Below are 23997 nucleotides of genomic sequence, written 5' to 3' on the forward strand. Positions count from 1 at the left end.
GGGGAAGAATGGAGACACGGGGGAAGACTGGAGACACGGGGAAGTATGGAGACACAGGAGGCAAGAATGGAGACACAGGGGCAAGAATGGAGACACGGGGAAGAATGGAGACACAGGGGCAAGAATGGAGACACGGGGGGAAGAATGGAGACACAGGGGGCAAGAATGGAGACACGGGGAAGTATGGAGACACAGGGGCAAGAATGGAGACACGGGGGAAGAATGGAGACACAGAGCAAGAATGGAGACACAGGGGGCAAGAATGGAGACAGATGGGGCAGGATCATGGGACAGGATGGATACGATGGGGCAGGATCATGGGGCAGGATGGAGACAGATGGCACAGAATCATGGGACAGGATGGATATGATGGGGCAGGATCATGGGACAGATGGGGCAGGATCATGGGACAGATGGTCTGCACATGGTATGGCGGTATTTGTTCCTTGTATGTGATATTATTCGGTCACTGTGGTGGTAATATGTGGTCTGGACATGGTGTGGCGGTATTTGTTCCTTGTTAGTGGTATTATAGTTCACTATGTGGTGGTAATATGTGATCTGGACATGGTGTGGCAGTATTTGTTCCTTGTATGTGATATTATTCGGTCACTGTGGTGGTCACTGTGGTGGTAATATGTGGTCTGGACATGGTGTGGCGGTATTTGTTCCTTGTTAGTGGTATTATAGTTCACTATGTGGTGGTAATATGTGGTCTGGACATGGTATGGCGGTATTTGTTCCTTGTATGTGATATTATTCAGTCACTGTGGTGGTAGTATGTGATCTGGACATGATGTGGCAGTATTTGTTCCCTGTATGTGATATTATTCGATCACTGTGGTGGTAACATGGTGTCTGGTCATGGTGCGGTGGTATTTGCCTCTTGTATGTGATATTATTGGTCATTTTAAAAATTGAAAAGTAAATAAAAATATACCAAAATTGTATTGTATACTATATCAAATGATTAGTAGGTTAGAGTAGAGCTCGACCAAAAGAGTCTACCTTGTTGTGGTGGAGGCTTAAAAAATCTTTTGGCCAAAACAAAAGCTGCTTATGTGTGTGATCTGGTGATGGGAACTGTTAGGCCGGGGTCACACTTGCAAGTCCTGGCACTGCCGCCGGCACTCTGGACTGGAGTTTGCAGCTGCATGTATTTCTATGCAGCAGCACGCTCCAGTCCCGAGTGCCGGCGGCAGTGTCAGGACTTGATGAGGGAGACTCGCGTGAGTTTTCCGCATTGAACTCGCAAGTGTGACCCCAGCCTTAATGTGTGATGATTGAGAAGTGGAGTTTTTCCAAGAGAGAGAAGTGGGGCTGTGGACAGTTCAAGGGGTGGAGCCTGGACGGAGTCTCAGGGGGGCCCTGAAAATTTCGCCAGTATGGGGCCCCAAAATTCCTAGTGGCAGCCCTGACGGCATGTGAGGACAAGCAGATGGAGGAGCTCCGGCAGAGCATCCAGCTATTTATCCAGGACCTGAAGATCATCCTCAAAATCACCATACATCTCCTGGATAACTTGCTAGGCTCTGACTGACTGTCAGCTGGAAAACATTCTCTATAAAACCTCATCTAACCCCTCCCAAACTGTGGGCTAATCCCAACAGTATTAACTATATAATACCCAGTGTAGTGCAAACTGTGTCCCTCTCTATGGTATGGTTCCCCTAGTGGATGGACCTCCCGCATTCCCAGGGAAGGCCATAAGGATAACCTGTAGGAGAACCGAACATACAACGCCGGCCATAAGGATAAAATATAACATCACTTTATCACACTTGTATTTAAAACTCAACAGCATCGTCACAGCCCCCCGTTACCACGGCGCCTTCTACATCCCAGTTTCCCCCTTCAATTGAGTCCTCACCCCGCATGTTTCACAGCTGTTAGACCGACATTAAACATGTGGGGATTGCCTGCCATACACATTAATACCGTAGCCACTCCGCACAAACATACGGCTCCGCTTTGTACATGTAATACAATCTGCAAGGACTTTGAAGAGTTGGGGAAGAAAGTAAAGGAACTGGATGCACAGGTAGTTTTTTCTTCTATCCTTCCAGTAGACGGGCATGGCACCAGGAGATGGAACAGGATCCTTGATGCAAACAACTGGCTAAGACGATGGTGCAGACAACAAGGATTTGGATTCCTGGACCACGGTGTGAATTACTGGTATGATGGACTCCTCGCCAGAGACAGACTACACCTCAACAAACCTGGGAAACACACATTCGCCAGAAGACTCGCTACACTCATCAGGAGGGCGTTAAACTAGAAGAAGAGGGGACGGGAAGAAAAACATTAGACTCGAACAAAGACGACCCAGGAAAACATACTCTGAAGGGAGGTAAGAACATTTCTAAAACAATCCACAGTGAGGAGATTGGAACAAAACAAAATCCTCTAAACTGCATGCTCGCAAACGCCAGAAGCCTGACAAACAAGATGGAAGAACTAGAAGCAGAAATATCTACAGGTAACTTTGACATAGTGGGAATAACCGAGACATGGTTAGATGAAAGCTATGACTGGGCAGTTAACTTACAGGGTTACAGTCTGTTTAGAAAGGATCGTAAAAATCGGAGAGGAGGAGGGGTTTGTCTCTATGTAAAGTCTTGTCTAAAGTCCACTTTAAGGGAGGATATTAGCGAAGGGAATGAGGATGTCGAGTCCATATGGGTTGAAATTCATGGAGGGAAAAATGGTAACAAAATTCTCATTGGGGTCTGTTACAAACCCCCAAATATAACAGAAAGCATGGAAAGTCTACTTCTAAAGCAGATAGATGAAGCTGCAACCCATAATGAGGTCCTGGTTATGGGGGACTTTAACTACCCGGATATTAACTGGGAAACAGAAACCTGTGAAACCCATAAAGGCAACAGGTTTCTGCTAATAACCAAGAAAAATTATCTTTCACAATTGGTGCAGAATCCAACCAGAGGAGCAGCACTTTTAGACCTAATACTATCTAATAGACCTGACAGAATAACAAATCTGCAGGTGGTCGGGCATTTAGGAAATAGCGACCACAATATTGTGCAGTTTCACCTGTCTTTCACTAGGGGGACTTGTCAGGGAGTCACAAAAACATTGAACTTTAGGAAGGCAAAGTTTGAACAGCTTAGAGATGCCCTTAATCTGGTAGACTGGGACAATATCCTCAGAAATAAGAATACAGATAATAAATGGGAAATGTTTAAGAACATCCTAAATAGGCAGTGTAAGCGGTTTATACCTTGTGGGAATAAAAGGACTAGAAATAGGAAAAACCCAATGTGGCTAAACAAAGAAGTAAGACAGGCAATTAACAGTAAAAAGAAAGCATTTGCACTACTAAAGCAGGATGGCACCATTGAAGCTCTAAAAAACTATAGGGAGAAAAATACTTTATCTAAAAAACTAATTAAAGCTGCCAAAAAGGAAACAGAGAAGCACATTGCTAAGGAGAGTAAAACTAATCCCAAACTGTTCTTCAACTATATCAATAGTAAAAGAATAAAAACTGAAAATGTAGGCCCCTTAAAAAATAGTGAGGAAAGAATGGTTGTAGATGACGAGGAAAAAGCTAACATATTAAACACCTTCTTCTCCACGGTATTCACGGTGGAAAATGAAATGCTAGGTGAAATCCCAAGAAACAATGAAAACCCTATATTAAGGGTCACCAATCTAACCCAAGAAGAGGTGCGAAACCGGCTAAATAAGATTAAAATAGATAAATCTCCGGGTCCGGATGGCATACACCCACGAGTACTAAGAGAACTAAGTAATGTAATAGATAAACCATTATTTCTTATTTTTAGGGACTCTATAGCGACAGGGTCTGTTCCGCAGGACTGGCGCATAGCAAATGTGGTGCCAATATTCAAAAAGGGCTCTAAAAGTGAACCTGGAAATTATAGGCCAGTAAGTCTAACCTCTATTGTTGGTAAAATATTTGAAGGGTTTCTGAGGGATGTTATTCTGGATTATCTCAATGAGAATAACTGTTTAACTCCATATCAGCATGGGTTTATGAGAAATCGCTCCTGTCAAACCAATCTAATCAGTTTTTATGAAGAGGTAAGCTATAGGCTGGACCACGGTGAGTCATTGGACGTGGTATATCTCGATTTTTCCAAAGCGTTTGATACCGTGCCGCACAAGAGGTTGGTACACAAAATGAGAATGCTTGGTCTGGGGGAAAATGTGTGTAATTGGGTTAGTAACTGGCTTAGTGATAGAAAGCAGAGGGTGGTTATAAATGGTATAGTCTCTAACTGGGTCGCTGTGACCAGTGGGGTACCGCAGGGGTCAGTATTGGGACCTGTTCTCTTCAACATATTCATTAATGATCTGGTAGAAGGTTTACACAGTAAAATATCGATATTTGCAGATGATACAAAACTATGTAAAGCAGTTAATACAAGAGAAGATAGTATTCTGCTACAGATGGATCTGGATAAGTTGGAAACTTGGGCTGAAAGGTGGCAGATGAGGTTTAACAATGATAAATGTAAGGTTATACACATGGGAAGAGGGAATCAATATCACCATTACACACTGAACGGGAAACCACTGGGTAAATCTGACAGGGAGAAGGACTTGGGGATCCTAGTTAATGATAAACTTACCTGGAGCAGCCAGTGCCAGGCAGCAGCTGCCAAGGCAAACAGGATCATGGGGTGCATTAAAAGAGGTCTGGATACACATGATGAGAGCATTATACTGCCTCTGTACAAATCCCTAGTTAGACCGCACATGGAGTACTGTGTCCAGTTTTGGGCACCGGTGCTCAGGAAGGATATAATGGAACTAGAGAGAGTACAAAGGAGGGCAACAAAATTAATAAAGGGGATGGGAGAACTACAATACCCAGATAGATTAGCGAAATTAGGATTATTTAGTCTAGAAAAAAGACGACTGAGGGGCGATCTAATAACCATGTATAAGTATATAAGGGGACAATACAAATATCTCGCTGAGGATCTGTTTATACCAAGGAAGGTGACGGGCACAAGGGGGCATTCTTTGCGTCTGGAGGAGAGAAGGTTTTTCCACCAACATAGAAGAGGATTCTTTACTGTTAGGGCAGTGAGAATCTGGAATTGCTTGCCTGAGGAGGTGGTGATGGCGAACTCAGTCGAGGGGTTCAAGAGAGGCCTGGATGTCTTCCTGGAGCAGAACAATATTGTATCATACAATTATTAGGTTCTGTAGAAGGACGTAGATCTGGGTATTTATTATGATGGAATATAGGCTGAACTGGATGGACAAATGTCTTTTTTCGGCCTTACTAACTATGTTACTATGTTATGTTCTGCTCCATACACCTCGTACACACACGGCTCAGCTCCGTACACCTCATACACACACAGCTCTGCTACATCCACACTGTAAACTCCTCCTGACCCCACACATAAACTTCCCCTCATCCGGCACCATGACAACCAGCACAGCAGAGTCCTGCATACACTGAGGCTCCTGATCATGTGACCCTTGACTCCTCCCCTCCTGTGACCTCATCACAGGTCCTGGATCCATAGAGCCGAATAGAAGAGCGATGTTCCTTCAGTCTGAGGGTAATTGATGGTGATATTTGTCCAATGGTCACTTTACCAAGTAAATCCCCCCAGAAGTGTAGCAGGTAAAGACCCCAATATCCACAGGTGTCCCTTCTAATAGGGGGAAACTATCCCCTCTAATAATCCTCGGACAGTTCTGACAAACACAGTAAAGTGCCCCTTTATGGAGGTGACAGAAAGTCTGTTTAGTCTCTTTAGCTTCATAGTATCAGCTCTAATCCAATGGGGAGAGAGCGATTTACCCTGAAGAGTCACAGATTGTGGGGTTGTTATAAAATGTTATATTTAGGGGGTTTGTGTTGTCTCCTTATAAGAATCACAATGGTTTTGTTCCTTTTCCGCTGATAAACGACCCAACTATGAAAGACGGGAACCAAGGAAACATGTATTAGGACGGAGTCACACATGCGAGAAATACGTTCGTGTCTCGCATGTGAAAACCAAGCTCTGGCGCCGGCACTTCGGAGCGGAGTGTGTGGCTCTATGTGTTGCTATGTGGCTGCAAGCTCCGCTTTGGAGTGCCGGCGCCAGAGCTTGGTTTTCACATGCGAGACACGAACGTATTTCTCGCATGTGTGACTCCGGCCTTAATCTCATAGTACAGGGCCCATACAGTATAATGTTTTTTCATGTAATATATGGAAGCCTATGGGAAAATGCCCCCAAAAACATCATATCCAGAGAAAAAAAACCAGTATATGGAGACGTTGGCCTCATATATCTCCTGTCTTGTTCTTACAAAAAATCTTTTCTAAAAGCCTCAAACTTCTGTGTGTGAATCAGACCTGAGATCTAACGTGATAGAAGATTACAGTCCGGGGAAGACGGGAAACCTTCATATAGACGGCCGGTCGTGATGGAGTCAGTGACCGACTCTGGACCAATATGTCTCTAGAGCCGTAGTAGAAGATGAAGATGTCGTCCTCATCATGAAGTAGTTATTTCTCCTGTCCCGTGTAATGAATATCTCCTGCAGTATTGCTAATGCCGATTCCAGTGTCGGTAAATGAGACGAGAATTAGCGTTATGGAAGATGAGTCTATGAGGAACGTATTCAGCTGCCGACTCCGAGGGAGAAACTGCTTGTTGTCTGTGGCCTAAATATATAGGTTTTATTACTAGATGTCAGGGAAGAAGGCGGTATGTTGTAAAATAACAAAAAAAAATACCATTGCTGCTTGGGTCCCCGCCAGTCTCTGTATTTCCTGCTCAGTCCTAACGAACTTGTGATTCCTACAGCCAATCAGTTGCTGAAGCAGTGAGTAACATAGCCAGTGATTGGGAGCATGGAGGAGATGTCTCAGGCTGGTTTCACATTTGTGGTCAGGAGGGCTGTGGATAGCGGTGTACTTCCTCCCTTCTTCCTCCTTGAAGCTCCACCTACTCTGCATGCGTCCTGCGTACCTATCTTTAACATTGGGTACGCAGGGACGTGCGTTGTATGCGGATGCATCTGCATGCGGGATTTGACGTGTGCGGCTACCGCACAGAAGCACAGGATTTTTATGATGTTACATCGGCTCATCTTCTTCTCATTCAGAACTCTACAATATCAGATCCTCTCAGTGAAGATCTTCTATAGAAGAAAATTTTCCTGAATTACCCATCACAGATGAATATAGACAGAGACAAGATGGCGGAGAGGATATTACACCTCACTCTAAAGATCCTCTTCCGGCTTACTGGAGAGGTGAGAGATTCTGATGACGTCACATTACACCATTCTTATCTATGGGAATAACAGATGGACAGAACTGGAGAGGTGAGGACTCTGGAAATGTCTGTAGTGAGATTTATTAATGTGTTTCTCCATAACCAGGAATACACAGTAGTGAAGAAGACCTCTAGTGAGCGCTGTCAGGACCCTGTGTCTGAGGGATGCGGAAGACCCCTGAGCCCAATCACGGGGCCTCCACCTCACCCCCTGATCCATGAGAACATCAATGACCAGAAGATTCTAGAACTCACCTACAAGATGATTGAGCTGCTGACTGGAGAGGTGACACTGCTGGGAAATTATACTGTAACATTATGAAGGGATCTGGGGGATGACGGTATCATTGTATGTGTCAGGTTCCTATAAGGTGTCAGGATGTCGCTGTCTATTTCTCCATGGAGGAGTGGGAGTATTTAAAAGGAAACAAAGATCTGTACAAGGATGTCATGATGGAGGTTCCCCAGTCCCTCACATCACCAGGTAATAGACAGGACTAAATACACACGGCCTATAATTATCTGTATGTAAAGAATGAATTCAGTCCCTGTATGTGTTTCCTCCAGATCTATCCAGTACGAGGACAACACCAGAGAGATGTTCCCGTCCTCTTCTTCCACAGGACTGTAAACAAGAAGATACCAATGTTCCTCAGGATCCTCAGGTAGATGGAGAGAAGGTGTCATGAGATCTCCCCTATGATGTGTAGATGGCTCTGAAGGTCTTGTGCTCAGTCCTGTTTTATCCACCAGTATTATATGTTTTTTTTTTATTATTGCCATGACAGCACCCACTGAGCGAGGAGATCCGCCCCCAGGATCAGGAAACCTACAGATAAAAAGGGGTGGTCCCCCTCACCTCCTATGTTGGTTTCCTGTTCCTGCGGGAACCAGCAGGGGAAAAGTTACCTGGGCCCTTGCCTGCCGCCTGTGCGGTGTTGGGGGAACGGCAGGGGCTGCGGCACCAGAAGCAGCATCAGGAGAGCCCTGCATGTGTGACTTCCCCTCGTCTGATGGTGGATGATGTGAGGCCAGGATCCGGAAGAGGCTGTCCTGGCTCACGCGGTGCAGTAGGACCAGACCGGCACTCATCTTGTGGAGCGGGATGCGTGCATCGGCCGACCTGCTCCTCCATCAGGCTTCCTGAACTGAAATTGCTTGGGTTCACTTCCGAGGATTCGGGTAGGCGTGTTCTGGAGATGGACGGGCTGAAAGTATAAGATCCGGTGGCCTCCTGCTGCCGATGTGTCCCAAAGATGTCCTCTCCAGGAGAATCTAAGGTGCACTCACAGGTGGTGGAGGTGCAGCCACACAGCAATCTCAAGAGCAACAGTGGGCACTCCCGAGAGGGCGACTCCACTGACAAGAGGGTACGGAGTAAGAGAGCTGATCTGTTTAGAACTCGCACTGTGCCTCTGCTTCCAGAACCGGTACCACATCACAGCTTCACTGGGTGAGTGTTACATGACTCTGCCTACTAAGCTGATTCACCTTCTTTCTGTGTACCTCCCCTTCAGGCTAAGAAATCTAAAAAATCCTAGCACAAAGAATGTGCCTCGTGCTCTCAACCCCTTCCTGACCTCTATCTTAAAAGACTTTGTCAGAGTTGTATCAGCCAGACTTTAGAGGAGGAGTCCTTGGTTAGTTCCGCTGATATACGATTAATGATGAGAGGAACTTCAGTCCTTAGGATGTTCAAACAGGCCTAAGAAACATAAGTCCAAAGCAAGGAGTGTTACCCCTGTCTCCAGGTCTGCTTCCGGTACCGTCCAGGCAGGATCCTCTGGTGCTTCTGATTCATCATCATCTCGTGAAGAAGGGCTATCTTGTTTTCTCATAGAGAGTATGGATAATCTGGTGAAATCAGTTAGAAATACCATGGGGCTTTCAGAGGCGACAGAGGCTAGATCTACGCAGGAAATTATGTTTGCAGTTCTTTCATAGAAAAAGAGACGTGCTTTCCCCGTTATTGGAGAAGGATTTGGTCTGGAAGGAATGGAGCAAGCAGGGGCAGCGCGAGGGTTCCTCTCTTCATTTTCCAAGAGGAGGTATCCCTTTGTCCCTTTGAGGATGATAACCTGACAGCTTGGTTCAAGATTCCCAAGGTGGACTGTGCAGTGGCCTCGACTTCTAGGCATTCTGTCCTGTCTGTAGAAGATTCTGGGGTCCTATCTGACCCTCTAGATCGCAAAGCAGATACATTACTTAAAGATCATGGGAGTCCTTCAACAGAGCCTTTAGACCGGCTATATCCAGCACATGTACAGCAAGGTCAATACTTGTTTGAGTGGATTCACAGAAAAAAATCCCAATTATTAAAAAATACCTTTTATTCTTATTTATGTTTAAAAACTGGTGCACACAAAACCATCACCAAAGAAAAAACGTCTATTAAAGAAAAGCACTAGGGGGGTGCCTAACCCTATGGGCCTATTACTATACTGCACCCTACCTGGCAGCGGAGGTTGGCACCCTATTTCCTGTGCAATGGCACCTCCGCTCACCGTCGGCTGTCCCTTCTATTCTAACGATCCCTATAGGGAAGAGGTAGAAAGACAGTTAAATTCCATAATTCTGCATATAAGGCTATGGGCCTGAGGATATGACTTTTGGAGGCCAAAAAATGTACTGAATTGCCCCTATTCTGATCCTGCCTCACTGCGGGGGTTGGCGTCCTAGATGTCTTTGCGACATGTGGCGCCGCCACTCCTCGACGGCTGTCCCAATGCTGACCCTGATAGAGAGATCTTAAGGTGCTAATGTGCAAAAAATAATATAGCAAAAAAATATTGATGGGCTTACAGTTGCTGGAAAAGCGCATTATTGACTATCTATTAAATTTAATAATGATTATCTGACAATTTTCATAAATCTAATCCCACTAATGAATGTCAAGATGTCTTCTATAATGATAAAAACAATGAGGATAAGAAATAACAGGGGCCCCTATTTCCTAAAGATAACCACTTGGGACATGTTCTCCCCGTAATGATACTTTGTGCAAAAAAAAACAACCAAAGCTTATGAGCCCAATATATTGCAAAAGGACATGTGTATATAGAATAACCCTCTACACCGAGGTTCATCAGGAGTAAATACAAGATTAATATAATAAATACACCGGCGTTCCAAGCGATAGTAAGCGTGGAAGTGGGGGAAGCTGCTGGTGCCTAGACGGCTACTGTGCCAAGCCTGTCATATATATAAAAAGAAATAAAGTAAAAATTAGGTCACCGCGCTACCTTTCTCCCAAGTGATGGAAAAAGGTTCCCACAGAAAGAATGAAGTGAGCACTTACTTAGTGGCTGAAGTGCTGATGCTGTGTCTGTGGGGACTTGGTGGAGCGCTGAGGAGGTAAAAGCAGCCGCTCCTCCGTAGGTCCGAGATGAAGGATCCGGACGGCGGCGTGAAGCGGCAGGCCCGAGGGGAGCGTCCTCCCTATTGGCGCCTAGTCACCACGCACGCCGGAAAAGTAAACAAGCGGCGTCCTGGCCAAGGGCGCCGCTACACTGCAGCGAGGAATAGGGGGGCGTGGTCTGGGTGACGTCACCCGGAGCTGCGAAAAAATGAGCAGAAGACGGATGCTGAGCAGGGTCTCTATTGCCTACGCGTTTCGAAGGTCACCGGACCTTCTTTGGCCAGGACGCCGCTTATTTACTTTTCCGGCGCGCGTGGTGGCTAGGCGCCAATAGGGAGGACGCTCCCCTCGGGCCTGCCGCTTCACGCCGCCGTCCGGATCCTTCATCTCGGACCTACGGAGGAGCGGCTGCTTTTACCTCCTCAGCGCTCCACCTAGTCCCCACAGACACAGCATCGGCACTTCAGCCACGAAGTAAGGAGTAAATACACATTTTGTTAAAGTCTGCTACTTAGCTTGGTGATGTCAAATATCCTATGGCATAACGACACAGACACACAGGGTGGATCCTGTTATGATACGGTGGTCTAGGAGCAACATGGAACGAGCTCTGAAGGAAGTGGTAACTGTACTGACCGCTGTCCCTAAGCTCAACACAACACTAGAAGTAGCCGTGGAATGCTCCTAACTCTCCCTAGGCATCTCGTCACAGCCTAAGAGCTAACTACCCCTAAAGAAAGAAGCTGGAAAACTATCTTGCCTCAGAGAAAATCCCCAAAGGATAGATTAGCCCCCCACAAATAATGACTGTGAGTGGAGAGGGAAAAGACATACACAGAATGAAACCAGGATGAGCACAGGAGGCCAGTCTAGCTAAATAGATAGGACAGGATGGAATACTGTGCGGTCAGTATAAAACACTACAAAAATCCACGCAGAGTTTACAAAAAATCTCCACACCTGACTAAAGGTGTGGAGGGCAAATCTGCCTCCCAGAGCTTCCAGCAAGACAGAATTAAATCACACTGATAAGCTGGATAAACATAGAAAGCACAGAATGGATAAGTCCACAATCTATGAACAGAAAAGAGTAAGCAAAAACTTAGCTTAGCTGAACTGGTCAGGATAACAGGGAACTCCAAAGAGATGTGAATCCAACCAGGAACCATTTACAAGTGGCACTGGCTGAAGAGAGAGCCAGACCTAAATAGCCGAGCAGAAGAGACCATAAGTGGAGGCAGCTGATGACAGCTAACTCCAAGGAGCAGCCATACCACTAGAAACCACAAGACGGAGCCCAAGAGCAGAACTCACAAAAGTGCCACTTACAACCACCGGAGGGAGCCCAAGAGCGGAATTCACAACAGGATCCCCTCTGGATAGCGTGCATAGTGGTTATCTTTATGAAATAGGGGCCCCTGTTCTTTCTTATCATATTTTTTTAATAATTGAGATTTTTTTCTGTGAATCTGCTTTATTGATCATTTTCCCAACAAATCGTATTTGCTGTGAATTTTTCTACTTGTTTGGGTGGACCAGCTGGAGGAACAGATCAAGAAAGCATTGTCTAGAGAGAGGCTGTTGTCCTCTATTACATTGATCAGGGGAGCTACAGAATATCTAGCCGATGCTTCTGTGGCTTCCCTATACCTGGCGGCAAGGTCAGCTGGTCTTGTTAATTCTGCTCGTCGTGCCCCATGGCTGAAGTGCTAGAAGGGGGATGTGCAATCAAAGTCTAAATTGTGCGCAATTCCATGCCAGGTGAGTTCCTGTTTGGCAGCGTGCTCGATGAGATGCTCACCAAGGCGGGAGAGAGAAAGAAGGAGTTCCCTAACCAGTCTGTTCCATGCTACAGGAGGGCCTTCAGAAAGCAGCCATTCAGTAGAAGGTGGCCTTATGAAAACTGAGATTGCTGGGCGACAAAGGAGACCAAACAAAAAGGTGCCCATTTTAGCGGATCCTCTCCCAGGAAGAGTAATATATTCCATTGACCCTGACCCTCCTGTGGGCGGCAGGTTAAAATTCTTTTGCCACAGATGGCAGGAGATCACTTCTACTTCCTGGGCCCTGGGCTTAGTAACATCGGGGTTGAAACTAGAGTTTTGTCACTTCCCCCCCAGATTCCTTTGTCATGACCTCTCTTAGATCCCCGGCACAACAGGAGGCTCTTGAGTTGGAAGTTTTATGTCTATTATCTAGCATGTCATGGTGGAGGTCCCTGGAGACCAGGAGGGAAGGGGATTCCATGGGTAGTGAAACCGTCCTGGATAGTTACTACAGATGCTAGTCCTGATGGATGGGGAGCTCATATGGTACTATAACCTGGTCCAGGGGCAGAGGTCCATAGAGGAGGCTGATGACTCCTCCAATCTAATGGAATTAAAGACAGTCATCCATGCTTTACATCACTTTCTCCCACAGCTGTGGGGGTCTCATGTGAGAGTTTTGTCAGACAATACCATGTTAGTTTCATATGTAAATTGCATACGTAAATTGGTGTCACGATTCCCCTGACCGCTGTCACCAATTGGTCAGGATTCCCACCGTGACCGTCACCCCTACGTCACGGATTGAGGTGACTTTAGCCCAACAGACGGCTATCACATGTGCAGGGGGGCTTATCTTAGTTATCTCTCCACTCCACGATGTGATGAAAAACCACACACAAGGCTATTGACCTCTTAGTTTACAGCAGGGGCTTATTCTAGGTATCCCACTGCTTTTCTATATACCACGAACTGCAGGGATTTATGTATATCCCGCTTACAGTTCCACTTAACACTTGCAGCTCTCTGGCGCCCCCTTACTCTCAGGTCAGATTAGGTACTGCACCCTGGGTAATTAGTCACCAGAAAGGCTGCCTGCTATGTACTGGCTATTGGGCACGCTGCAGCGACGCGATAACTACTCCCACTCAGGCAGGAACAATAATTATTAACGCCGCAGCCGCTACAACATAACCCAAAAGTCTGCACACTTCTCGCTGCCACCAGCTTCGATTAAACGGGTCCGAAGCTAACCCAACACAGTAGCGTAATTCTCTTCAAGGGACAGGGTACGGCTTTTAGAGCATGGAGAACTGAACTAACATATAATAGTATATCCCATTAACAAATTAGGCAGTGCTTTATCAAAAATATTTTATAAAGATGTTACAAATGAGACAATTGCAAATATGTACATGGGTAATTATAACATAAAGGGAATAAATGAGAAAAGATAACACTCACATGTTAAAAGCATGGCGGACATCCCAGGCTAGTGCAGTTTCCATACATCCCAGTCCATGGGATGTACTCAGCTCTTCCAGGACAATAGGACAAGAAGTCCAGAAGAAGAAATCCAGCAGAAGGGTGAGCTGGGGATGTGTGCCACAACTTAATACCTTAAGGCTTTGACATCACAGAAGGGCTGGCTTATCCAGACCCTCCTCTCTCTACATTCTGCTTAAACTTTAAACTATTCTCTCCAATTTCTATAACTTCACTACAAAACATGTCAGAGTCCTAACATACTCCTCATTCATCTCGGATTAACGTGAGCATTCTAATGAGATCAAATATGTCCTATCTGGGATACATATTTACAGAGAAAACCCTACTTCTTTACCAGATGTAGTTAGAAGCCCGAGTTTCAAGGGATGGGCACATACACCGAGTGGGAATACGAATATATATTTTCGTGTTCTTAACGTAAACATGGTGCATAATATCGTACAAAAACCAAACAAAGAATCTTTCATGAATTTTGGAGCCATTTTTCCAGTTCTAACTGGTGAAGGTGGGAGGGGTGAGGGACTTTCCTCTGAGCCTGGAATTTACGACCCCAGGGCAATAAAACCCCCTTCTAGCATACAGTCTGTAGCCCAGAGAGAAACAAGTAGAGTCAGCTAGTGAAGGGGGGGTTTAGCCCACCTCATGAGCTGAAGAGCAACTAAACTTATATGATATTTCATACCATATCGTGACACCTCCCCCTTTTGATGTGTGCTAGGGAGGCAGTACCCCACGGTATGCCTCCATGGGCACCTCAGTAGGTTCACCCTGGCGGGAGAGTCCATCTGCATTCCCATGCTCTTTGCCCGTTTTATGTTCAATGGTGAAGTCAAACTGCTGAAGGGCAAGGCTCCAGCGTAGCAACCTGCCGTTGGTTCCACAAATGGCGTTTAGCCAGCGCAGAGGGTTGTGGTCGGTCACCACAGTGAAGGGGCGACCGTACAAGTAGGGCTGCAAGCGCTGCAGGGCCCAGACTATGGCCAGGCACTCCTTCTCGATGGTGGAGTAGGCCACTTCCCTCGGCAAAAGCTTCCGGCTCAGGTATAACACGGGGTGTTCTTGGTCCTCCGAGTCAACCTGGCTGAGCACAGCACCAAGGCCAAACTCGCTGGCGTCGGTCTGCACCAAGTACGGTCGACTGCTGTCGACTGCTTTCAACACCGGGGCGTTGCACAGTGCGGTTTTCAACGCCTTGAAAGCCCCCTCACAGCCATCTGTCCAGTTGACGATGTGGGGTAGCTTCTTCCTGGTGAGGTCCGTCAAAGGTTTTGCCAGGCTACTATAGTGCTGTACGAAGCGCCTATAGTACCCTGCAGTGCCCAAGAAGGACATCACCTGTTTCTTGGTCACAGGAGTGGGCCAGTTCACGATCACTCCCACTTTGTCCGGCTCTGGCTTCAGGGTGTTCCCGCCTACCCGGTGCCCCAGGTAGTGAACCTCCCTCATGCCCATCTGGCACTTTCCGGGCTTGATAGTCAGTCCTGCTTGGTGAATTCATCTGAGCACCTCCTCGAGATGCTGCAGGTGTTCCTTCCAGGAGGGACTGAAGATGGCAATGTCATCCAAGTACGCCACGGCGTTCTTCTCCAGTCCCTGAAGCAGGAGGTTGACCATCCGCTGGAAAGTGGCAGGGGCATTCTTCATGCCGAAGGGCATGACCGTGGACTCGTACAGTCCAAAGGGTGTGATAAAGGCGGACTTCTCCTGTGCCTCAGGGCTCAGGGGAATCTGCCAGTATCCTCGACTCAGATCCATTATTGTTAGGTAATTTGCACCAGCTAACTTCTCAAGCAGCTCCTCGATGCGCGGCATTGGGTGCGCATCCGAGGCTGTGATGGCGTTGAGCCCCCTGTAGTCCACGCAGAACCGGGTGGTCCGGTCCTTCTTTGGCACGAGAACTACAGGTGATGCCCACGTGCTCTTTGACCGTCGAATCACCCCCAGCTGTAACATCTCATCGATCTCTTGGCGCATAATCTGCTGCACCTGGTCAGAGATTCGATAGGGTGTTCGCCGTAGTGGGGCGTGATTCCCGGTGTCCACCTCGTGGACTGCTAACTCAGTCCTCCCAGGTCGGTTGGAGAACACGACCCGGAAGAGTTCCAGTGTGGTTTGCAACTGCACCCGCTGGGGTTCAGTTAACGAGGCGCTTACCTCCACGTCCTCGATGGACCCATTGGCCTTGGCTTGGGCCAGCATGTCCAGGAGGGTGTCTTCCTCACCGTCTTCGGGCAAGCTGCAGACCGGTAGGACGAAAGGTTCACGTTCGTGATGAGCCTTCATCATGTTGACGTGAAAGGCCTTTCGCCTACCTCGAGCGTGGTCAAGCGTGACCACGTACGTGACCGGGTTGAGCTGTTGGTGGACGACGTACGGGCCCTCCCAGGCTGCCTGAAGCTTATCCGTTGGTACGGGGACCAGCACCCACACCTTTTGACCCACGTGGTAGGTCCGCTCCCGGGCGTTCTGGTCGTACCAGTGCTTCTGATCAGCCTGAGCCTGCGTCATGTTGTCATGCACCAACTGCGTCAAGGTCTGCATCTTGTCACGGAAGCGCATGACATACTCCACTAGGGACACTGCAGAAGGGTTCGGCTCCTCTTCCCAGGATTCTCTTACCAACCCAAAGGGTCCCCGGACTCGCCTGCCATACAGGAGCTCGAAGGGGGAGAACCCCGTCGAGGCCTGCGGAACCTCTCGGTAAGCGAACAACAGGTGTGGGAGGTACCGCTCCCAGTCGCACCCTTGAGTCTCAACCAGCATGCGTAGCATCTGTTTGAAGGTACCATTGAAGCGTTCACACAAGCCATTGGTCTGTGGGTGATACGCACTCGATACCAGGTGCTTCACCTGCATTCTCTTACAGAGAGCCTCCATTAGGCGAGACATAAATTGGGTCCCTTGATCAGTAAGCATTTCCCTGGGAAATCCTACACGTGAAAAGATAGCCAACAGGGCATCCGCCACCTTATCTGCCCTAGTTGACGACAGAGCTACTGCCTCTGGGTACCGGGTAGCGTAGTCTACCACAGTAAGGATGTATTGCTTTCCAGAGCTGCTGGGGACGGCCAGCGGGCCCACAATGTCCACCGCGATCCTCTGGAAAGGCTCTTCTATCACTGGCAAAGGGATCAGGGGAGCCTTAAGAGCAGGCCCCGCCTTCCCCACTCTTTGACAAGTGATACAGGAGCGGCAGTAGTTTGACACATCTGTCCCCATCTTAGGCCAATAGAAGTGTTGAGACAGCCGGGCTTTAGTTTTGCTGATCCCCAAGTGTCCAGCTAGCGGGATCTCATGGGCAATCCGCAACAACTCACCCCGGAATTGCTGCGGGACGACCAGCTGTCTTTCCCTCAACCACTCCTTTTGTGATTCTCCGGGTACTGTCTCCCGGTACAACCTTCCTCGTTCCCAGAACACCTTCTCCTTATCAGTCTCGGAGAAGAGCGTCCCGGCAAGTTGTCTCAAACTCTCTAGGCTCGCATCTGTGTGCAGAGCGGCCTGAAACTCCTGGCTAGGGGAAGCCAGAAGCGACGTCAGGGTCCCTTCCCCACGGGAACCCTCTTGGACCTGCTTTGGGTCCACCTCTGGTTCAGTCACAGTGATGACTGAGGAGGGTCCGGAAGGCTGACAGTTATCTGCGTTCCGGGCACTCTGACTGTGGGTGACAGCAGCTACGTAGGCTGTCTCCCCGGGGGTTTCTACAGTCCCATCAGCCGGCACTGCTATGGGCTCTATCTCCCCATCCACCCCCAACACTTCAGGGGCAGTGCTACTTATGGGCCAGTTACCTTCCTCGGTGGCACTGGTCACTTTTATGGCATCACCTTCCTCACGGTTCCCATGCATCTCCCCATTTCCTGTAGCACCGACACTTGCCCCTGTTAGGGGTTCCTCAGCCGTCTCACTCCGCAGAGCGACGTGGCTGGGCACGCCTGTACCTAAGGACACATTAACCTTCACAGAAAAATCATTATCAGGTTCAGCTGGCACAGGTACAACATTTTCACCATCAATCCTAGGAAAAAAAAGGTTAATAGATGCATCATTACAAGATAAAGCATGGTCAGGTAACACATGCGATTTCCCATCATCATCATCATCAGGGTTAACTTTACCCTTATTAGTAGATTGGGGAGGGGTATCAGTGACGTAGTGGGCAACCAACCTCCCCAAATCAGTCCCCAACAAAACATCAGTGGGCAAATTATCAGACAGCCCCACTTCCTTCACCCCGCTCCCGGCACCCCAATCAATATAAACCCGGGCTATCGGTAAGGGACAGCTGATGCCCCCAATCCCAGTGACAATTAGGGTTTTCCCCGGAATGATTTCTTCAGGGGCCGCCAGTTCGGGTCGGATGAGGGTTCGTTCAGCCCCGGTGTCCTTGAGGCCTGTAGCAACATGGCCTCCCACAGTGACGTGCTGTACGTTGTCACACACCCTCCCAACCACACCACCCACCAAAAGAACTGCTGCATTAGGCCCTGGGGCCTTGGCTGGGGTGTTCTTCTGCTTGGTTGGACAGGAGAGACTGATATGACCAGTCTGATGGCAGGTGAAACACTTGCGAGGTTCGGTGGTAGGTCTGGTGCTGTTGGCCACGGGGCCAGGACCTCTGGTGTGTTGGCTGGCAGGGGTACTGGCGTTGGTTGCAGGCTTACCCCCTCTCCAGCTGGTGGTGACTGGCTTCCGCACTTCCGATCTACGGTTGGCCTCATAGGCATCGGCAATCTGCGCTGCTTTCGTCACGTCTTTGGGTTCTCTGTCCATCACGAACTGTCACACCTCAGCTGGGCAAAGATGAAAGAACTGGTCTTTGATCATCAGGTCTCGCAGCTGTGCAAAGGTGGTCACTGACAGTCCTTGGGTCCACTGGTCAAAGTGGGTCCCCAGTCCATGCACCACATCACTGTAACTGTCGTGTGGGCCACGTTGGAGGGTCCGGAACTTTCTACGGTACACCTCGGGTGTAAGCTGGTACTTGGCTATCAGAGCCTGCTTGATGGCCTCATAGTCACCATCTTGTTCTTGAGGGAGGGCAGCAAACGCCTCCAGAGCTTTACCTCTCAGCCCTGGTGTCAGGTATCGTGCCCATTCATCTGTAGGCAGCCGGTACTGTCGGCAGGCTTTCTCAAAGGCCCGCAGAAAAGTGTCCAAGTCTCCATCCTTCTCCATAACAGGGAAGTGATCGGGCCGGGGCTTCAGTGTCTGAGCGCTGCTGGGCTCACGGTTGGTCTGGGACAACCCCTGCATTTGCAGTTAGGCTAACTGCAGCTGGTACTCCCGCTCCGCTTGCCGCTCGGCTCGTTGGGCCTGGGCCTCTCGCTCAGCTCGGGCCTCTCGCTCAGCTCGGGCCTCTCTCTCGGCTTGCTGGGCCTGGGCCTCCTGCCGGTATTGCTGAATCAGCTGCCGACGTCCCTCATGGTCGTCAATGGGGAATTCTTTCAAGGCCGCCTGCAGGTGGGGGTCCAATTCGCCCGGATTGCTAACAGGGCCGGCATTCAGTGGTTGGACCTCTGCTGCAGCACCATGTTCGCTGGTGCTGGCTTCTGCGGCCTCTGGGCTCTGTGACCTGGCTTGGTCTGCTTCGAATTGCACCAGGTCAGCGACCATTTGAGCCTTGGACTTGTCCTGGGGGTTCAGGCCATGGTACATGCATATCCCAGCAAGAATGTCCTTCTTCTGCTGGTTGTACCAGGCTTCCCCTTTCGCAGCCATGGTTGCCAAATAAAAGATAGGATAGAAAAACGAAGAGAAAGGGAAGGGATAATTACCAGTACGCAATTGTCTCACAACTAAAAAGCACTGAGTTCGTTCTCCAAACTTATTTGCGCAGAGTCCTCGCAAGAACTTTCTGCAAGTTTTTAGTGAGAGGAATGATTACTCAAACCAAATCACTAATGCTCTAAGATATCCCACCGCCTTGCCACCAATTGTCACGATTCCCCTGACCGCTGTCACCAATTGGTCAGGATTCCCACCGTGACCGTCACCCCTACGTCACGGATTGAGGTGACTTTAGGCCAACAGACGGCTATCACATGTGTAGGGGGGCTTATCTTAGTTATCCCTCCACTCCACGATGTGATGAAAAACCACACACAAGGCTATTGACCTCTTAGTTTACAGCAGGGGCTTATTCTAGGTATCCCACTGTTTTTCTATATACCACGAACTGCAGGGATTTATGTATATCCCGCTTACAGTTCCACTTAACACTTGCAGCTCTCTGGCGCCCCCTTACTCTCAGGTCAGATTAGGTACTGCACCCTGGGTAATTAGTCGCCAGAAAGGCTGCCTGCTATGTACTGGCTATTGGGCACGCTGCAGCGACGCGATAACTACTCCCACTCAGGCAGGAACAATAATTATTAACGCCGCAGCCGCTACAACATAACCCAAAAGTCTGCACACTTCTCGCTGCCACCAGCTTCGATTAAACGGGTCCGAAGCTAACCCAACACAGTAGCGTAATTCTCTTCAAGGGACAGGGTACGGCTTTTAGAGCATGGAGAACTGAACTAACATATAATAGTATATCCCATTAACAAATTAGGCAGTGCTTTATCAAAAATATTTTATAAAGATGTTACAAATGAGACAATTGCAAATATGTACATGGGTAATTATAACATAAAGGGAATAAATGAGAAAAGATAACACTCACATGTTAAAAGCATGGCGGACACCCCAGGCTAGTGCAGTTTCCATACATCCCAGTCCATGGGATGTACTCAGCTCTTCCAGGACAATAGGACAAGAAGTCCAGAAGAAGAAATCCAGCAGAAGGGTGAGCTGGGGATGTGTGCCACAACTTAATACATTAAGGCTTTGACATCACAGAAGGGCTGGCTTATCCAGACCCTCCTCTCTCTACATTCTGCTTATACTTTAAACTATTCTCTCCAATTTCTATAACTTCACTACAAAACATGTCAGAGTCCTAACATACTCCTCATTCATCTCGGATTAACGTGAGCATTCTAATGAGATCAAATATGTCCTATCTGGGATACATATTTACAGAGAAAACCCTACTTCTTTACCAGATGTAGTTAGAAGCCCGAGTTTCAAGGGATGGGTACATACACCGAGTGGGAATACGAATATATATTTTCGTGTTCTTAACGTAAACATGGTGCATAATATCGTACAAAAACCAAACAAAGAATCTTTCATGAATTTTGGAGCCATTTTTCCAGTTCTAACTGGTGAAGGTGGGAGGGGTGAGGGACTTTCCTCTGAGCCTGGAATTTACGACCCCAGGGCAATAAAACCCCCTTCTAGCATACAGTCTGTAGCCCAGAGAGAAACAAGTAGAGTCAGCTAGTGAAGGGGGGGTTTAGCCCACCTCATGAGCTGAAGAGCAACTAAACTTATATGATATTTCATACCATATCGTGACAATTGGCAAGGCAGAACTCGATCAAAAGTGCTGATGTCTACTGCGGTGAGATTCTCGAACTCGCTGAAACCCATCTCTTGTCCCTCTAAGCCGTTCACATCAGGGAAGTGGAAAATCTCAAAGCAGACTTCCTCAGTCACTATACATTATATCAGAGAGAATGGTTTCTTAGTCACCAAGTATTCAGGAAGTTAGTGGACTTGTGGAGGCTTCCGGAAATAGACTTGTTTGCTACCAGGGGCAACAGACAGGTCCAAAGGTTTGCCTCCCTGAACAGGGCAGATCAGCCAGAGATGGTCGACTGTTGTGAATTCTGTGGCAGAGCTCCCTCCTGTGGTCACAAGTGGTACTTCGGCTGATTCTCTCTGGGAGCTTCCGTTTGTGGAGGAAAGTGGTACTGCGGCTTCTGAGTTTCCTCCCTCAGGTGATCTGGTGAGGTCGTTAGGTGCTTCTCTACTTAACTCCACCTAATGCTTTGATCCATGCTTCCTGTCAATGTTCCAGTGTTGGACTTGTTTTTCCCTGGATCATTCCTGTGGCCTGCTGCTCTGCATAGCTAAGTTCTTCTTGCTATTTGTTTGCTATTTTTTCTGTCCAGCTTGTCTAATTGTTTTGCTGGAAGCTCTGGGACGCAAAGGGTGTACCTCCGTGCCGTTAGTTCGGTACGGAGGGTCTTTTTGCCCCCTTTGCGTGGTTTTCTTTAGGGTTTTGTGTAGACCGCAAAGTTATCTTTCCTATCCTCGCTCTGTTAAGAAAGTCGGGCCCCACTTTGCTGAATCTATTTCATCCCTACGTTTGTCTTTTCATCTTAACTCACAGTCATTATATGTGGGGGGCTGCCTTTTCCTTTGGGGTATTTCTCTGAGGCAAGGTAGGCTTATTTTCTATCTTCAGGCTAGTTAGTTTCTCAGGCTGTGCCGAGTTGCATAGGCAGAGTTAGGCGCAATCCACGGCTGCCTCTAGTGTTGCTTGGAAAGGATTAGGGATTGCGGTCTGCAGAGTTCCCACGTCTCAGAGCTCGTTCTATTTTTTGGGTTATTGTCAGATCACTGTATGTGCTCTGACCGCTATGTCCATTGTGATACTGAATTACCTATCACAACAGTCGACTCCCTCCAGTTCCCTTGGTGGTTCAGTCTGGCCTATGCGTTTCCCCCAATGATGGTGCTTCCATCAGGAAGATCAGGGACGATAGAGCAAGGGTAATTCTCATCGCTCCTTTCTGTCCCAAAAGACTTTTGTTTTCATGGCTCAGAGCCATGTCCATATCCGACACCTGGATCCTCACCTCAGATCCGGGCCTGCTCTCTTGGGGTCCATTCCGTCATCCTAGGGTGAGGGGTCTCCACTTGATGGCGTGGAACTTGAAGCTCATCAAGAGAATGCCAAGAGTGTGCAAAGCAGTCATCAAAGCAAAAGGTGGCTACTTTGAAGAACCTAGAATATAAGACATAAATTCAGTTGCTTCACACATTTTTGTTAAGTATATAATTCCACATGTGTTAATTCATAGTTTTGATGCCTTCAGTGTGAATGCACAATTTTCATAGTCATGAAAAGACAGAAAAATCTATAAATGAGAAGGTGTGTCCAAACTTTTGGTCTGTACTATATATATATATATATATATATATATATATATATATATATATATATACTTGGTTGATCCCTAAATACTCTGTGTGGTGCCCGCTACCCTTTCTTTTTGACATATGGATAGTGCTGAAGCCAGAACCTTCCTACCTCCCTGAGGGAGCTGCCAGGTTTCAAAGAAGTCAGGAGATTTTCCTTCCCTCCATTTTTGATAACCCTTTTACTTCTGAGGAGGAGAGATTCCACACCTTAGATGAGGAGAGATGTCCTGAGTTTTATATATACAGAACTCATCCCTGGAGGCAGAGTAGAGCTTTGGTTGTGTCTTCTCAGGGCCACAGGAAGGGGTTTAGAGTCACAAGGAGCACTTTCACTTTGGATCAGAGATTCAATCTGTCTGGCCTACTCAGCAAAGGGTGAAGGTCCTCCGGATGGAATAAGGGCACATTCGGCATGGGCTAGGGCATCCTCCTGGGCTGAGAAGGTGGACGTCTAGATGGATCTGATATGTAATGCTGCAACATGGTCTTCAACATCTACCTTTTACAACCACTATAGTCTCGATTTGCCATCATCTTCTGACTTGGTTTTCGGGAGATCTGTCCTCAATATGAAGGTCCCTTCCAGATGATGGTTCTCTGACAGTCTCTCAGTGGGTGCTGTCGTGGCGAGAATAAAAAAATGGATTACTTACCGGTAATTGTATTTTATGGAGTCCACGACAGCACCCACTCACTTTCCTCCCTTTAGTAGCACATAATAGAGATGTGTATGTCATTTACTCCGGGTGATGGTAGTATATATTGAGGTATATGTTTAGACATATTGAGTGGTTTTTATGAAGATTTTCTAATTTTTTTTGGCAGTTCCTCTTATACTCTGTAATCAAACTCTGGAGGGGAGGGGGACTGCCCTTTTTTATCTGTAGGTTTCCTGTTCCTGGGGGCATATCTCCTCTCTGTGGGTGCTGTCGTGGACTCCATAAAATACAATTACCGGTAAGTAATTTGGTTTATACTTGTGTAATGAGAACGGTGGAGATGGCAGGATTAGAGCTGATCATAGAGGTGAGTTCTC

At 47.7% G+C, this 23997-nt stretch overlaps 1 protein-coding gene across 1 annotated transcript in view; it reads left to right on the forward strand.

Moving 5' to 3' along the window:
• Positions 1-5518: 5518 nt before the first annotated feature.
• LOC138666436 (zinc finger protein 845-like) overlaps positions 5519-23997 on the forward strand; it is an 87642-nt gene continuing 69163 nt past the window's right edge. Inside the window, 5 exon segments of the mRNA XM_069754658.1 lie at positions 5519-5570; positions 7114-7263; positions 7393-7572; positions 7647-7770; positions 7854-7951. Of these exon segments, the coding sequence (XP_069610759.1) occupies positions 7186-7263; positions 7393-7572; positions 7647-7770; positions 7854-7951 (480 nt within the window). The 5' untranslated portion in view covers positions 5519-5570; positions 7114-7185.

This window comes from Ranitomeya imitator, chromosome 2 (assembly GCF_032444005.1).
Source record: "Ranitomeya imitator isolate aRanImi1 chromosome 2, aRanImi1.pri, whole genome shotgun sequence".
NCBI lineage: Eukaryota > Metazoa > Chordata > Amphibia > Anura > Dendrobatidae > Ranitomeya > Ranitomeya imitator.